This window comes from Aspergillus piperis (assembly GCF_003184755.1).
Source record: "Aspergillus piperis CBS 112811 unplaced genomic scaffold BO85scaffold_2, whole genome shotgun sequence".
Taxonomy (NCBI): Eukaryota; Fungi; Ascomycota; class Eurotiomycetes; order Eurotiales; family Aspergillaceae; genus Aspergillus; species Aspergillus piperis.
Genome location: NW_020291592.1, coordinates 2,030,162 through 2,045,097, shown reverse-complemented (window position 1 = coordinate 2,045,097; position 14,936 = coordinate 2,030,162). Strand labels below are relative to the sequence as shown.

General features: G+C 51.1%; 9 protein-coding genes and 1 non-coding gene across 10 annotated transcripts; 7 read left to right on the top strand and 3 right to left on the bottom strand.

The window, feature by feature from the left end:
• Positions 1-322: 322 nt before the first annotated feature.
• Positions 323-1,425, top strand: BO85DRAFT_445582 (uncharacterized protein). The gene is made up of 3 exons (XM_025659298.1): positions 323-347; positions 422-489; positions 558-1,425. Exon 3 carries the CDS (start codon positions 575-577, stop codon positions 1,193-1,195), a length of 621 nt encoding a protein of 206 aa, XP_025520080.1. The 5' UTR covers positions 323-347; positions 422-489; positions 558-574; the 3' UTR covers positions 1,196-1,425.
• A 245-nt stretch (positions 1,426-1,670) lies between these two features.
• Positions 1,671-2,059, bottom strand: BO85DRAFT_484172 (uncharacterized protein; the record flags this gene model as incomplete). The annotated part of the gene is made up of 2 exons (XM_025663215.1): positions 1,671-1,923; positions 1,974-2,059. The coding sequence occupies 2 exons, from the start codon at positions 2,057-2,059 to the stop codon at positions 1,671-1,673; spliced, it is 339 nt and encodes a 112-aa protein (XP_025520079.1).
• A 1,120-nt stretch (positions 2,060-3,179) lies between these two features.
• On the bottom strand, positions 3,180-4,780 carry BO85DRAFT_127825 (uncharacterized protein). Its single transcript, XM_025653961.1, has 3 exons — positions 4,167-4,780; positions 3,728-4,114; positions 3,180-3,672 (listed from the first exon to the last, which is right to left on the bottom strand). The coding sequence occupies exons 1-3, from the start codon at positions 4,408-4,410 to the stop codon at positions 3,263-3,265; spliced, it is 1,041 nt and encodes a 346-aa protein (XP_025520078.1). The 5' UTR covers positions 4,411-4,780; the 3' UTR covers positions 3,180-3,262.
• On the top strand, positions 4,687-5,388 carry BO85DRAFT_516698 (uncharacterized protein; the record flags this gene model as incomplete). The annotated part of the gene is made up of 2 exons (XM_025664860.1): positions 4,687-4,790; positions 5,142-5,388. The coding sequence occupies 2 exons, from the start codon at positions 4,687-4,689 to the stop codon at positions 5,386-5,388; spliced, it is 351 nt and encodes a 116-aa protein (XP_025520077.1).
• Positions 5,389-6,804: 1,416 nt separating this feature from the next.
• On the top strand, positions 6,805-8,097 carry zrfB (low-affinity Zn(2+) transporter ZRT2). Its single transcript, XM_025653960.1, has one exon. The coding sequence runs from the start codon at positions 6,958-6,960 to the stop codon at positions 8,014-8,016; it is 1,059 nt and encodes a 352-aa protein (XP_025520076.1). The 5' UTR covers positions 6,805-6,957; the 3' UTR covers positions 8,017-8,097.
• Positions 8,098-8,228: 131 nt separating this feature from the next.
• BO85DRAFT_t43 lies at positions 8,229-8,302 on the top strand. Its single transcript has one exon. It is a non-coding gene; the product is annotated as a tRNA-Val (tRNA).
• Positions 8,303-8,688: 386 nt separating this feature from the next.
• On the top strand, positions 8,689-9,182 carry fkbp3 (peptidylprolyl isomerase family protein FPR2; the record flags this gene model as incomplete). Its single annotated transcript, XM_025663214.1, has 2 exons — positions 8,689-8,927; positions 9,014-9,182. The coding sequence occupies 2 exons, from the start codon at positions 8,689-8,691 to the stop codon at positions 9,180-9,182; spliced, it is 408 nt and encodes a 135-aa protein (XP_025520075.1).
• Positions 8,906-10,403, bottom strand: BO85DRAFT_445577 (uncharacterized protein). The gene is made up of 2 exons (XM_025659297.1): positions 9,014-10,403; positions 8,906-8,927 (listed from the first exon to the last, which is right to left on the bottom strand). The coding sequence occupies exon 1, from the start codon at positions 10,370-10,372 to the stop codon at positions 9,320-9,322; it is 1,053 nt and encodes a 350-aa protein (XP_025520074.1). The 5' UTR covers positions 10,373-10,403; the 3' UTR covers positions 8,906-8,927; positions 9,014-9,319.
• A 223-nt stretch (positions 10,404-10,626) lies between these two features.
• On the top strand, positions 10,627-12,305 carry BO85DRAFT_445576 (lactonase family protein; the record flags this gene model as incomplete). The annotated part of the gene is made up of 2 exons (XM_025659296.1): positions 10,627-11,365; positions 11,411-12,305. Coding segments are annotated over exons 1-2 (1,202 nt in total), but the record flags the coding sequence as incomplete, so codon positions are not given.
• Positions 12,306-12,696: 391 nt separating this feature from the next.
• On the top strand, positions 12,697-14,909 carry BO85DRAFT_413154 (arylsulfatase). Its single transcript, XM_025657595.1, has 2 exons — positions 12,697-13,025; positions 13,087-14,909. The coding sequence occupies exons 1-2, from the start codon at positions 12,868-12,870 to the stop codon at positions 14,768-14,770; spliced, it is 1,842 nt and encodes a 613-aa protein (XP_025520072.1). The 5' UTR covers positions 12,697-12,867; the 3' UTR covers positions 14,771-14,909.
• Positions 14,910-14,936: the final 27 nt, after the last annotated feature.

The following is a 14,936-nucleotide window of genomic DNA, read 5'->3' as shown; positions in this document are numbered from 1 at the left end:
GCGTTGTCTGATATGCAAGTTGGGGTAAAGGAGGGGGTGGGGTGGGGGGAATCCATGCATGTCAGCACCGCAGATGTCGCAGTTACTAACTAGTTATGGGTTTGTGGGTATAGTAACCCGGAGATCGGGTGGTTAGTTTGCTTTGGATGTATACAAAGTAGGTTAGATTAGGTTAATAAATGAGGATGGGGAATCTACACGATCCACCTTTACTTTTGGAGGCTCCACCAGACCAGCTTTCTAGCTAGCTACACCACATCTAAAAGGAAACGAAGAAGTCTCGACAGTATACAAGGGTTATGCGGGTTTCAGCAGAGGAAATGTTATACTGCCTGACAGCCCAATATGTGAGTGATTCCGCGGAGAAATGACGTCACCTTATCTTCTTCTGGAGACACGCAGCTTATCAATGCAACTCAAGGGGTTGAGCATATAATACCAGCACTTGTCCCGTTGGAAGTCGTTGCTTGAACCTTCATTTATGAATCAGTACGCATAGACCTTCGTGGATATAGAACTCAGGCTCAGGAACTCCAAAAAAGCCAACCCTGCTATAGCCATCCTCTATACAAAAATGCCCACCATCCCAGCCCGAAGCTTCGCCTTCCAACGACTCCACCCCGGCCAATCAATCAAAATCATAAACACCTCCGGAAGCCAAGTCATCGACACCTGGGCATTCACGATCCCCTCCACACCCAACACGGTCCCCAGATACATGTCCATGGCCCACACCCGACCCACCCTACAAAAGCTCCTTCCCTCAATCAACGAATCCTTTGTTGACAACAACCGAAACCCTATCTTGACCATCACCGAGGACACATCCCGGGGCACACACGACGTTCTCTACGCAGCTTGCTCTCCAGAACGATATCTCGAACTTGGAGGTACCGCGGACCACGACAACTGTGCCCAGAATCTTCGCGACGCTGTGAAGCAATGTGCTGAGCCGGCGTTCGGACATGTTTCTGGGTTGCTGGAGAGTGGATGGACGCCTGATCCGTTGAATTTGTTCATGAATGTGGAGATTAGTGGGAATGGGTTGAGGGTTTTGGAGCCGGATAGTAAGGTCGGGGATTTTGTGGTGCTGAGGGCCGAGCAGGAGTGTGTGGTGTTTATGAGTGCTTGTCCGATGGATCTGACAGCTTGTAATGGGGAGGGGCCTAGTAGTGCGGAGTTTGAGGTTGTTTGAGTTGAGGAAATGCGTGCTTTGATTGATGTTGGGCTTCGCGGGCTATGTTCATTTTCAGTCAAGGGATTGGTTATAGATGACATCGGAAATAAATTACTTTTCCCTGATAATGTTAGGCATAGATAGGTAACTATATACAAAATATGGCCAATAGAATAACCTTAATACAGCTTGGGGCCGTCTTGAGACTCGATCGTGAAGATTCGACTTTGGGCTGGGTGGCGTAAGCTTCATAGAGTCCCATCCAAGCTGTCTCGGGTCGTGTCTCATCGGGCTTGGCCTTCGACCACACGTCCATGAATGCGAAACAGCAGAAGAGGAATGTTGACAACAAGCCAAACGTCTGCCCCTTTCACTGCATGTAGGCCTTGGCCCTGTTGCTTTTGTGGTAGGATGCCAGTAGTTTGTCTGGCCTTCCTTTTCGATCTCGTAGAACGTAAAAATGATCTGCATGCAGGTCAGAGGCAATATAGAGCTAATATTCAAGGGTGGAGCTAACCAGATAGTCCGTCAGGCTCCTACCCGCTCCAGGCAGGTCAATCTTGCCGTTGATGTTAAATTGGACCAGCTCCTCGCGGGATCCACGCATCATAATGGCGGAACTGCAGTACACGGCGCCCGAGACAACAATTTTCTTCGTCGCATCAACCGTCTTGGATGATCCATCGAGAAGTTGGGTGATAACACCTGTCGCCCGTAGTTCATTGGAGGTCTCCTCCCGGAGGACACTATCGACTGCGGTATCGGTCTGGATCGTGGTATTCTCCCAATGGATTACTTCGTGATGAAGTCGACGAGGATTGTACGAATATCCTCGGGAACGGTACGTGGGACTTGTCCACAGCCATCAGGGGCGTCTCCCATACTGAAATCACCCGCAACTGGCTGCCATTGTGCCATGCAGCCTCACGTAGATGATCCTTGCTTCCATAACGACCAATATTTTGGGTAATAGTTGCCCACAAGTTCTTGTTGCCTGGGGCCCAATTTGGTGCACCTCACATTGGTGCCGAGTAGTGGGAGGCATTGCTTAAAGGGGTCGGGAGTAGTGTATCTGCACGAATAGATAAAGATCTGATAGAAGCACCTTCATAATATATAATACAATGACAAGATAAAGGGTCAAAGGTATGAATTTGAGCTATCTGGATCCCAAGATGGTTGGTGGTTGGAAAAGGTGCTGGAAGACCACGCGGGAAAAAGAAGCAAAGGATCAGCTGACCCTGGCTGGAGTGAATGACTCAACAGATAACAGTATATGGTGTTATGAATCTATTGCTCCACTTATATTTCAAGAGTGTATGTTGAGAGATAGCTTATTCCGATTGTGCTACCTAGTATTTAGTTACGGTACGCTCAGTTCTACAGAAAATGCGAGCCTTATTGCACCTTTCTCAATTGGCTCCTCACTTCATACATCGTGCTTTTCAGATTTGGCACCCTTCCGTCGTCCGGCCTCTTTGTTGGAAGCATTCTGGGCATCGCCTCCGCGGACGTCACGGAGGTATCAATTTCTGTTTCTGTTATTGCACATTCGTTGCCTTACTCGCCAATTGATTTGGCTTGGGCTTTTCAAAAGCCGACAGGCTGTGAGCTTACTGCGACATGGGGTTTTCGAGTTGTTTAACTTATCGTCTCTCCAGCAACCTCTCATACACGACGGAACTGCTCTAATGATGACCATGGATAGGCAGAGGCCCTCCACCCCTAAGACTGGTTCGAAGCAGACATGAAAAGCCACGGATTAGATGGCCCTCTCCACACCGACGCTCATGATCTCACCGCTATCGCCGAACTGATAATGGACTCGATCGTCTCGCAGGTCTGGCCCTGCACCATGGAGGGGACGGGAGCGAGGCCGAGGAGGATGAAGCCAAAGAAGAAGATGATAAGGGTGAGAGAAAGAAGAAAAAAAAGCGAAGTAGATGATGGAAACAAAGATGATGAAGATGAAGATGAGAATAACAATAAGAGCGACCCAGACTTCCATCCTTGAATAGTATTATCAGACGCATTATTTATTATTATTCATTATTCAAACTCGTAATAGATGGCCTTCCCATCAAGTTACATTTCAACAAACCTCATAACATTATCCAGAGAGGCTAATAAAAACCGTCGGATGGCCAAAGCGTTTGACTTCTTGAGTCGTCGTTCCAGCAACATGGATAGGCGCTTCCAATTAACCTCGTCGATGGCAATATCACTCACTTCGTAGAATATTCGGCTAGAGAGCCAAGTGCGCCAAAATCTATTACCAAGATTGAGGCGCAATCCTTTTTCCACGTTCGCAATCGTCTGATATGGAAGATATCTAAGAATCATATAAAGTATTTCCATCGGAAGAACGCAGGGTCTGGGACGTGGTGCCTTTCGGGTGACCAAATGGCCCTTTCGTTTCATCATCAATTTCCTTCGCTTTTCGTATTTTAGTGCTAGACAAATGGCTCCTGTAACGCATTTTGTACGAACAGGATCTGGTAGAGATTCAAGGTCAGCGTCATTGAATGTCGGACCTGGGGGGACCCTAACCTTCCCGACACAACATCCAATACCAGGATCTAGGTTGGTGACCGGTTTTCTTACGTCTGCCTCGGAGAGTCTTATGTCTGTCTCGGAGAGCGTCGAGAACTATGCCCAGGTCCTTCTCCGCAATCGTCCCCAAGTCGTGGTGAGTAAGTAGCTCCCAGCAGCGAGAGTGAACAAAGTAAGCCACCCACTCAACGTCGGGCTCCGGCTCCTGGGTTGGGCATAGAATGTCCGGACGTACGAAAACTTGTCGTTCTTTGGGGGATAACCAGCCCTCCCAACTACCGCAAATATAACCATCTGTCTCATTCATTGGAACCAATCCGGTTGTCAGAGGATGCATGATGACCCCAGAAAGTCGACAGGTGCCTGTTGCAGGGCGGTATAGAACTGGACCAATCAGTCAACAGCTGAGGGTATCTAGTGTACCAGGGTGGCTGACCTGCGCGGGAAGTGTTCCACCATGTTTTCTTGCACCATCTTTTCTTCTCAGAAGGTCTCCAATCCTCTAGAAGCTGAGCGCGACAGAGGTTACTTCCTACATAGTATCTCGTATCCACGTAACTGTAATGATCGTCCTCGCTGGTCCCGTTCGCAAAGACAAAGCCGCAGACGAGACAGCTGGGCCTGTCATGATAGGACTTAGCGTCGATTGTGTGGTAGAAGGAACGATTTATAGCTTTCATGTTTCCAGAGTGAGTTCTCCAGAGACCTGAAGCTACCGCCAGAATGGCACTGTATATGGGCTAATTAAGAATGTCCGGTTCGGCGAAGATGTCATGATAGCGATGGTTATGGAATAAGGGGAAGATCGGATTGGCTTGTCCGAAACCTTGGCTTGTTTCATTTGAGCTGATGTCATGAAGCGTAGATGTGTCTCATCAGGCTGAGAGTAGTACTTCCCAATCAATTGGCTAGTAGAACAACGAATGTGCACTTTTAAAACAGCAAGTAATACCTTCATGGCAGCCACGGATATACTCATGACGTCCGTGGAGGCGATACCCAAAGTGCTTCCGACGCAGAAGTTGGACGACGGAAGTATGCTAAATCAGGAAACCACGATGTAAGTGAGCAGCCAAATGAGGAAGGTGCATCACGGCTTGCATTTCATAGCAAAGATGTTTTTTAGGTTTGAGCATACCATAGTCCAATAGACAGCACAGTTGAAATAATCTCCCACATTCTACTCTCTTCCATAATGTAAGTAGAGTAATCAAATCATACCACCTCACATAATCTTATTAGTATGATCAAGGTGCTTCTATCAAATTCTCGTCTACTCGTGTGGATGCACAACCCCCGGCCCCTTCAAGCAATGCCCCCCACAACTCGGCACCAACGTGAGGTGCACCAGATTGGGCCCAAGGCAGCGACAGCCTGTGGGCAATTATTGCCCACGACATCTGGTCACTAGGGGGGCAAGGGTCGTCTACGCGAGGACGGGTGGTCAATGGCAACCAGTTGCCGATAATTGGGGGCAGGGGGGACAAGGGGGTAACGGGGACGAGGCCGAGGCCGAGGAGGACGAAGCCGAAGAAGAGGAAGAAGAAGAAGAGGAAGAAGAAGAAGAAGAAGAAGAAGAAGAAGAAGAAGAAGAAGAAGAAGAAGAGAAAGAGGATGATGAGAGTGACAACAATCGCGATCCGGATTGGCATCCTTGAATAGTATCATTAGGTACCGTATTATTAATGATCATCTATCATTTATTACTTATTACTTAAATCTTCTGTTCTGATAGGAAGAGTGTTTCCGAACTAGTCGCCTTGCTGGAATTTTGTCTGTCACTGAAGTATGCCATGACTCGATGAGAGGAGATATATTCCGTCTAACTTGGATCCATTGTTAGCGTTGGATTAGCGATGGTTTCCGTGTGTAAGCATAATGCCACGAGGCGTGAACTCTGTAGAAAAGGCAGTCGAGCCTGCTAAGTACACTGCCCAATTTGAGTGGCTGAGTGGAGCTTCGATGCAAGGTCACACGATGCTTCACATCAAGGTTATCTGGACGCCCCATTCCTGACTATATCCCCGCACTAGTGGGATACCTGGGACCCTGAAAGCCAGAAACAGTGGCTCCCGCTCCAATAGACATGATGCATGGCAGCCTCCTTGGAAATACTTAGTACTCATCCCTTAGACTTGGCACTCCCTTAACGCGCACGGGGTTTGGTTGATGCTGACATCTCGGTCACTCATGTGTCTGCCGGATCATGACTGTCATTGCATGCCTTGGCGTATCAGTGCGCTAAAATTTAATTATGCTTCAGCTTATTGGTGATAGGAGACTACTCAATAGTATGGCCTGTGTTTGCAGCATGGATACTGCAGCATGGATACTCAAGGCATAACCATTACCTAATCGAGCAGGTGTTCATCCCACTTTTGTTTCTGCCAAGATATGATGCCTCCGCCCTTCTGACCGCTCCAAAATAACCAATCGGGTTGTAGGAAATGAGCATTATCGGATCAACAAGGTTCCGGGCCGCTAACCATTGCGTCAAAATTCCCCGCTATAGTTCATCGGAGCCAATCAGAGACCAGTAAAAGAAAGACCTCGTCCACAAGGTCCTCACTTTTGAGCGAAAACTCTTGAGGTGAACCCGCCGCTTTCCCCCAAGGTCCCCATCTGATGCAACTTCGCACTTTACCCAGAACGGACTGGAAGTCTCCGTCGCCCGCCATCATGGAGACGCCTCTGCATTCACCCCCTGTTCTTGCTTTGTGTTGTGTTGCTCAATTGAACTTCTCACTTGTGTCCAGGTGAGCTGCGCGCTGGCAAGTGCTGAGATCGTTCCTTGTCTAACTCAAATCGAAATCGACGCCTCAGCGATCGCGTTTGTGCAACCCCTCACCAGTGCCACCAAGGTCCTCAGCACCGGTTCAACGCCGTTCATCGCCGGACCCTTTGACGTGGACCAGCCTTAGGGACCTTGGGGACGCCCAACTCTCACACTGACAACTTGGCGCACATTTGAGAAACCAATTTAAGAGCCGGGGGACCTTGCAGACGAACCTCCAGCAATCTCAACCGATCACTGCAGTTGACATTCTTCTTCCACGTGCCTACACTTCCGCTATCCTCCTGTCACACGATCCTGCACGCCATTGGACCGGATACCTGTCAGACGTTGTTTCGATCATCCCTACCTTCTTCGGGCGGGCCCGTGCTATTCTAAGCTGGTCCAGACGGTCTGCAGAGGACCGCCGGTCGCATACAAGCAACGGTGGAAGATGGACTCTCTTCAAAGTCTAGTTGCCAGAGATGCAACACCTGCTTGTGAGACGGGCAACGGATATGATGGCCGTATGGGCCTGCGTATCTCGTCTATCTTTGTCATTCTCATCGGTTCAACATGCGGGGCTCTCTTTCCCGTCATGGCCCGGAGTTTCAAGGACTCCAAGATTGCAAAGTGCGCCTTCTTCATCGCCAAATACTTTGGCTCCGGTGTCATCATTGCCACCGCATTTATTCACCTGCTTGCCCCTGCAGAAGAGGCCTTGACCGACGACTGCCTTACCGGCCCAATCACAGAATACTCTTGGGTCGAGGGCATCGTGCTAATGACCATTGTGGTACTGTTCTTCGTGGAGCTAATGGTCATGCGCTTTGCTCGATTCGGCCACGGCCATTCTCACGACGAGGATGATCATCATCATGAGAAAATCGAGCATACTACTACCTCCTCCCCTGCTGAGTCGGTTGACATGAAGACCCATATGCCGGGGGAGGACCATCTCGGTCATTCCCGCGAACACCATGATATCGAGCTCGGAAAGCAGCACTCCGATCTAGAGGAGTACGTGGCTCAATTGACCTCCATCTTCATTTTGGAGTTCGGAATCATCTTCCACTCCGTTTTCATTGGGTTGACCCTGGCGGTCACCGGCTCCGAATTTGTGACACTCTACGTTGTCCTTGTCTTCCACCAAACCTTTGAAGGCCTGGGTCTGGGATCTCGGTTAGCTACTGTTCCTTGGCCACACTCCAAGCGATGGACCCCCTATTTCCTTGGACTTGGCTACGGTATCTCCACGCCTATTGCCATTGCGATCGGTCTAGGCGTGCGCGACTCTTATGCGTCTGATGGCGCCACGACGTTGATCGTCAGCGGTGTCTTTGACTCAATTTCGGCCGGCATTCTCATTTACACGGCCCTGGTGGAGCTACTGGCCCATGAGTTCATGTTCAGCACGTCGATGCGAAAGGCACCGATCCAGATCGTTCTGGCGGCTTTCGGTCTACTATGTCTCGGTGCTCTATTGATGGCCCTGCTGGGTAAATGGGCTTAAAAATATTAGATAAATTTCTTCTTTGTACATATAGATACCATTTATGACAATATATGATGACAGTCTTCACAAACCATCCCATCTGAAACATGTTATTGTGGAATGTAGATGGAAAGTACGCAATGGTGAAGAGAATGAAATTAATCCTTTAGGCCAGCGGCATGTTTATTCATTCATAGTTCAGTACTGCTAGAAAACTATCACAACAAGTTGGCTGGATGGTGTAGTTGGTTATCACGTATGCTTCACACGCATAAGGTCCTGGGATCGAGCCCCAGTCTAGTCACTTTTTTGTTTTTTTGTTTTTCTTCTTCCTAGCGCGTCACCTCTTTTACAATCAGCATATCTTCTTTTTTGCTAGTTAGATTAATCAATCACATTGATCCATAAAAGTAAAAAACATAGTTAGCATCTTCTTCCACACCAACATGAACTCGGCATACCCCTAGCAACCCTTCCCAGCTAATCTAACCAAACCTACCTACTTATCTAACCGCCCGGCAACCACTAACTTAACTACCACCAAACCACCTCCGCATCTCCTCCGCTCCCGCCTACTTAAGTATACGTATCCGCATCTCCTCAATTCAATTACTCCTCCCAATCTACAACTCCCACCCCTCCAACAAACCACCCCATCCATCAATTCAGATATATAACACCACCACCAAAATGCGCCTCCCAACCCTCGCCACCCTCCTCACCCTCTCCCTCACCACCCTCGCCTCCGCCGCCGACCTCGGAATCGAAGTCACCCACTCGGTCGAATGCAACCGCAAGACCCGAATCGGAGATACAGTGTCCATGCACTACCGGGGCAAGCTCGCGTCGGACGGATCCGAGTTCGATGCTAGTTATAACCGCGGCACTCCGTTGAAGTTTAAGTTGGGGGCTGGGAGAGTTATTAAGGGGTATGTATTCACCATCTTTCCATTATCTGTTCTATTGAGTATATAGGGAAAGGAATTAGGCTAATTGGCTGCTTGTTTCTGTGTAGATGGGACCAAGGTCTCCAGGACATGTGCATTGGAGAGAAGCGCACGTTGACGATTCCGCCTGAGCTGGGATACGGTGACCGGGGCATTGGACCGATTCCTGGCGGTGCGACGTTGATCTTTGAGACGGAATTGGTGGGTATTCAGGGGGTAAAGAAAGATGAGTTGTAATCTTATCTTCTTTCTTATTATGGGATTGTGGGGTATAACGATATGATTCTGTTCTATTTGTATCGTTTCTAGGGTATCATCTTCTAAAGTGTAGAATAGGTACACGGATCAACAGCATGAGTCTATGTATACAGGGATTAATCCATCGCATCTAGCTTATTATCCGACTCGTCGTTCTCGGAAACCAGTATCCCCACGAGACATTCTCCCAGTATAGCGTCCCAGTTCACCCAGGGGTGGATCTCGAAGAATAATTTCCCTGAGTCTTTGCCCGCGCCGCGGAGAAGTTCTCCCCGGCCGCCGGGGTGAAAGGGGAGGTACGGTGTAATGTTGTAGACTTTCCCCTGGTATGATGTCCAAGCGTCCATGCCCTTGCGGCCATTCTGTGCTTTCAGCATCGAAGGCGTTACTCGGATCAGTGTCGGAGGGAGGTTCTCTCCCCGCAACTTGTTGTTCGGGTTGGATGTCAAGGCCGCCCAATCTAACGGCGAGTATCCTGGTTCGAGAACCGCTCGTTTCGAAGAGCTAGATGGTTTGGTCACCTTCGTCGGGGCGAGCGTGCTGCTCGAGAGGCCGCTGCTCGGCGGGGCGCGCAGGGAAGCAGCAGCGGAGGGTGGTGGGCGCAATGAACTCGAGCTCGTGGTATTATTCGGGCGTGGGGGATATCGCCCCGGTGCGAGGGAGGGCGCAGAAGTAGTCTGCGATGCGATCGGACGGAGACGCGGCGGGGCCGGAGGAGGCATAAGGGAGGAGCTCTTTGCGGGGATCGATTGCTGTGGTGGGGGCGGGGGAGGCATAAGAGTGCTGTCTGCCATCTTCGTCTGTGTTAGGGGTTGAGAGGGTGGTTTCATCGTGGTTTGAGTTTGAGCGCTGGTCTGGATTTGCGGTACCGAGGGGCGGGATTGATCGGCGCTGTCGTCGAGTCGGAAAGAAGGTACATCCACCGCAGGTGCGCTGGATGGGACTGCCTTGGGAGTGTTCTGGGTGTCGCTCGCAGCATCATCTTCATCGTTAGGGGGCTTCGCTTCGCCGTTGACTGGTGTTTTCTCTGTCGCGCGAGCCGCAGGGGGGTTGACGGGCTTCGGGAGTGGTTTGGATGCCGGGGGCTCAGGAGCCCAGGTTCCGGGGGGGTAGCGGTACAGCAAAAAGCATGCTGTTGCAATGAGTGTGGCGACTCCGACCCAGCCCATGCTGGAGTGTAGTCTCAGTATAGTGAGAGGGTTACTGGCGATGTTGGCTTGTAAGCCACATACCAGGAACCGCGGAGAACATCGCCACGTGATATCTCCGGATTTCCGGTACGTATGCTTAGTAATATATGCATTATCCAGGGTTCAAGTGTTTGCACTGTTTGGTTCTGCGATAGGCCTGATTAGATGCCCTGATCAGGAAGGTGTATGCAAGCGATGTCTCTTGACTTTCTTTACTCCTCTCGCCTTGGTTAGGTCATGGTATGCTAGCATTGTATGGAACGACTTACTTCAGCAGCTACAAGCGCATTTATGTTCAGATGGTCTTAAAGCAAAGCAAGGGATTCCATCAGTTTGTCCATAATGATTGGTGAACTAAACAAAATGGCTGGCTAGACTGAGACAGGGAGGAGAAGCTGTACTCCAGTACAGAGGCTTCTACCCTCGGCTACAGAGTTTCTCTACATTACTGACAGTAGACATGCAGCTGCAGCGCTCCTACCGTCCCTGGAATATTTCACCCGCAGAATGCAGATCCATTCCTGGCCCCGTGCGGTGGGTATTTATTGACCTCATCATCCCTCGATGCATCAGACCACCTAAAATCAACATGGGTCGACAACTTACTCTCAGTTGGCTGGCAACATGTCTGTCTCTGGCGACAGCAACCAACCTCTACGCTACCCACTATGACGGGTCCGTCTACAGCCTCTCCCTTCAGGACAGCGACGGCACCTACTCCCTGTCCATCGCCTCCTCGCTCAAGACTTGTGGCTCGATGCCCAGCTGGCTTACCTTCGACTCGGCCTCGCGCATTCTTTACTGCTCCGATGAGTCTGGTGATGCGTCCACCAATGGATCTCTGACCACTCTGGCGGCCGACCAGGACGGCACCCTTACGGAGATAGCCACTGCTGCGGCACCGGGGGGCGGGGTGAACAGTATCTTTTATAACGGTGATGACGGTGCTCAATATCTAGCCATCGCTCACTAGTATGTGTCTTCCTAGGCTTGATGATTATGGTCTAATGTTTGCAGTGGTGGCTCCGCGATGTCCACATTCCGTCTCCCTTTGAATGATGGGGATGAGAACCTCCAGGTTTTCCGCTACACCCTCTCAGAAACCAAACAGAACCCGCAGCAGAGTGCCCCTCATCCTCACCAAGTTCTCTTGGACCCGACTGGATCCTTTATACTCGTGCCGGATCTGGGAGCGGATCTCGTCCGTGTGTACGCCATCGACAAGTCTACTGGTGAGTTGGACGGGGCCTGCCCTGATCTGACTTATCCAGAGGGCAGTGGACCCCGACATGGCCTGTTCTGGCAGACAGAGCACTCTACACTCACCAGACAACTAAAGACCCGGCAGCAAGACAGTCAGATCCTGTATATCGTCGATGAGCTGGACGGACACTTCAAAGGGTTTACGGTCTCCTACACATCCGACGGCTGTCTCAGCTTTGACGAGTTTCAGTCGTTCGAGCCATACACCGACGGCCAGCTACCGGACGGGGCTACGCCATCGGAAATCCGCCAAGCGGGCAACTCGTTGTATGTGTCGATCCGGAGCGATCAAGGCTTCGCCCCCAACGACTCAATGGCGAATCTGGACCATTCCTCAAATAACACGGTCACCTTGGACGAGCTCACATCATCCTACGGCAAGGTGCCCCGGACGTTTGTGATCAACAAGGCGGGAGATTTGGTTGCGATTGGCGATCAATCGTCGTCGAATGTTGCAATTGTAACGCGGGACCCGCAGACTGGAAAGCTGGGGGATGAGGTGGCGAATGTGCAGATCGGCGAACCAGGAGTGGTTGGAACATCGACGGGGTTGAGTAGTGTGGTATGGGATGAGTAGACCACATCATAGTATGATACTATGCATTCCCCAGTATCTGTTAAGACTACCTATATCGTAGACCACCGTTGCTAAGATAATAGCCGATAAGCATTGATTGATTACGGGTCGGGAGTATAGATGGCCGTGAGGGTATATACAACCACCGTTACGGCGGGTGCTTCTTCCGCCACTGCTAAGTAATCGTGAACCAGCGGTGCAAAACCCTCAAAAACGGGCAACTTGCCTCTATCCCAAAACTTTTCCGGTCAGTTGCCACTCTACTTCTTGAGTAGACAGCAACTTAGTGATCATCCGACCAGGATCGTATAAGGCAAGGCAGCCGACAGCCGAGTGCGTGAGAAGCGGGGATCATGACGTGATCCGCTCATTGGCTCCAACATGCGGATTGACTGCGGGTTGACCGTCTCCTCACGCGGTTTGCCAATCGGATGGTGATGCCCCTCTCCATCTGATACTCTCCCGCCATCAATTCTGGTTTCTGGTTGCGCTTAATGGCGAGGCCGCGTGCCTCAGCCGAGAGCCGATGGGCAGTACGGGGTAGATGCTACTTAAATACCCCAATACCCCCTGTCTTGTCGCCTCTAATCAGCTGTGAGTCTTGCATCTTAGTCTCTTGTCCATATCGTACATCATGGCTCCGAAACGCCCCAACTTCCTCGTAGTCGTCGCCGACGATCTGGGCTTCTCTGACATTGGTTGCTTTGGAGGAGAGATTCGCACTCCCAACCTCAACCGTCTGGCTCAAGAGGGTGTTCGCTTTACAGACTTTCACGCTGCGGCAGCATGCTCGTACGTCCCCTTCTTGTATACATGCATCATACTTTCAACCCATTCTAATAGATAACTACAGCCCCACTCGCGCCATGATCATGACCGGCACCGACCACCACATCGCCGGTCTGGGTAACCTCGTCGAATGGACCAACATCTCTGGCCAGAATGACCCCAAGGGCGGCGGCATGAGCACCGCTCCTCAGCGCGGTATGCCCGGTTACGAAGGCTACCTCAACGAGCGCGTCGTCGCTCTTCCCGAAGTCCTCCGCGACGGGGGCTACCACACCTTGATGGCAGGTAAATGGCACCTGGGTCTGACCCCAGAGCGCTCGCCCTACCGTCGCGGCTTCGACCGTTCTCTCGCCCATCTCCCAGCCTGCTCCAACCACTACGCCTTCGAGCCCCAGCTCCAAGGCACCGATGAGACTCCCACCTTCCTCGAAGCTAGTTACATCGCCTTGCACACGGAAGACGACCAATACGTCAAGAAACTCCCAGATGGATGGTACTCGTCCGACGGCTACGGCGACAAGATGCGTGATTACCTGAAAGACTGGCACGAGCGCGGCGACGACCGGCCTTTCTTCGCCTATCTCCCCTTCACAGCGCCCCACTGGCCCCTGCAAGCTCCCCGCGAGTATATCGACCACTACCGCGGCGTCTACGACGAAGGTCCTGATGTCCTGCGCCAACGCCGTCTCGAGCGTCTCAAAGCTCTCGGCATGATTCCTGACAGCGTCGAGCCCCATCCTGTGGTTGCAGAGGAAGACGAGGCCAAGCCCTGGTCTGAGCTCTCCCCAGAGGAACAAAAAATGTCCTCCACCGCGATGGAAGTCTTCGCTGGTATGGTCGAGTGCATCGACGCCAATGTCGGCAAGGTCGTCGACTATCTCGCCTCTATTGACGAGCTGGACAATACGTTCGTCTGCTTCATGTCTGACAATGGTGCCGAGGGCGCAGCCTACGAAGCATACCCTCTGGTGAAGAGTGGAGTCCTCCCTCATCTTCAGAAATACTACGATAACTCGCTCGAGAACCTGGGCAACTACAACTCCTTCATCTGGTACGGCCCGCGGTGGGCGCAGGCAGCTACCGCTCCGTCTAGATTGTACAAAGCGTACACAACTGAGGGAGGTGTTCGCGTACCTTTCCTCGCTAGATTCCCTACTTCAGTGCAGACGTCTCCTCATGTCCAGGCTGGTGCTATAACAGACCAGTTCGCCACAGTCATGGACCTCGCCCCTACTATTCTGGATATGGCCGGTCTCAAGCACCCCGCACCGACATACCAGGGACGGGAGATCGTTCCCATGCGCGGGAAGTCCATCTACCCCTGGGCCAATGGCAGCGCGGCACGAATCCACCCAGAGGACTTCATCCAGGGCTGGGAGACGTGTGGTCGTGCAGCCCTGCGCTACGGCGACTGGAAGATCGTGTATATCCCGAAACCGAAGGGACCAGAGCGCTGGCAGCTGTATAATCTGAGGAACGATCCGGGCGAAGTGCACGACTTGGCGGAGAATGAGCCGGAGAGAATGAAGGTGTTGTTGAAGCTGTGGGATCAGTATGTGCTTGAGACGGGAGTTATCCCATTGAGTCCGGATCTGGGTGAATTCCTCGAGGCGATGGATGAGCAGATGAAGGAGAATGTGTGGATGGAGTTTGACTATTGGAAGAAGGGGGCGAGGGAGGAGCCAGACAAGTATACGAGAAAGCCGCTGAGGTTTGGGGGGTTGCAGAAGACGGTGAAGCAGTTTTAGTGTGATGCAGTTGGGTATTATGCTGGTCATAATCTTTCTTGGTTTGGGTATATGGGAGTTAGATTTGGATATATGGATGTATCTAAACACAGTTGATATAGTATAGATGTGGATACTACTCATCAACATACTCAGAATTATTTAGATTCAAATATCCTAGCATATC

What these genes read in the sequence shown, in the direction of transcription:
- BO85DRAFT_445582 (XM_025659298.1), top strand. Translation starts at nt 575, where the DNA reads ATGCCCACCATCCCAGCCCGAAGCTTCGCCTTCCAACGACTCCACCCC.
- BO85DRAFT_127825 (XM_025653961.1), bottom strand. Translation starts at nt 4,410, where the DNA reads ATGAAAGCTATAAATCGTTCCTTCTACCACACAATCGACGCTAAGTCC. An exon ending in GTGGAACACTTCCCGCGCAG is followed by an intron (nt 4,115 to 4,166) that starts GTCAGCCACCCT and finishes TGATTGGTCCAG; the next exon opens with TTCTATACCGCCCTGCAACA. An exon ending in TTGGATGTTGTGTCGGGAAG is followed by an intron (nt 3,673 to 3,727) that starts GTTAGGGTCCCC and finishes AATCTCTACCAG; the next exon opens with ATCCTGTTCGTACAAAATGC.
- zrfB (XM_025653960.1), top strand. Translation starts at nt 6,958, where the DNA reads ATGGACTCTCTTCAAAGTCTAGTTGCCAGAGATGCAACACCTGCTTGT.
- BO85DRAFT_445577 (XM_025659297.1), bottom strand. Translation starts at nt 10,372, where the DNA reads ATGGGCTGGGTCGGAGTCGCCACACTCATTGCAACAGCATGCTTTTTG.
- BO85DRAFT_413154 (XM_025657595.1), top strand. Translation starts at nt 12,868, where the DNA reads ATGGCTCCGAAACGCCCCAACTTCCTCGTAGTCGTCGCCGACGATCTG. An exon ending in CACGCTGCGGCAGCATGCTC is followed by an intron (nt 13,026 to 13,086) that starts GTACGTCCCCTT and finishes AGATAACTACAG; the next exon opens with CCCCACTCGCGCCATGATCA.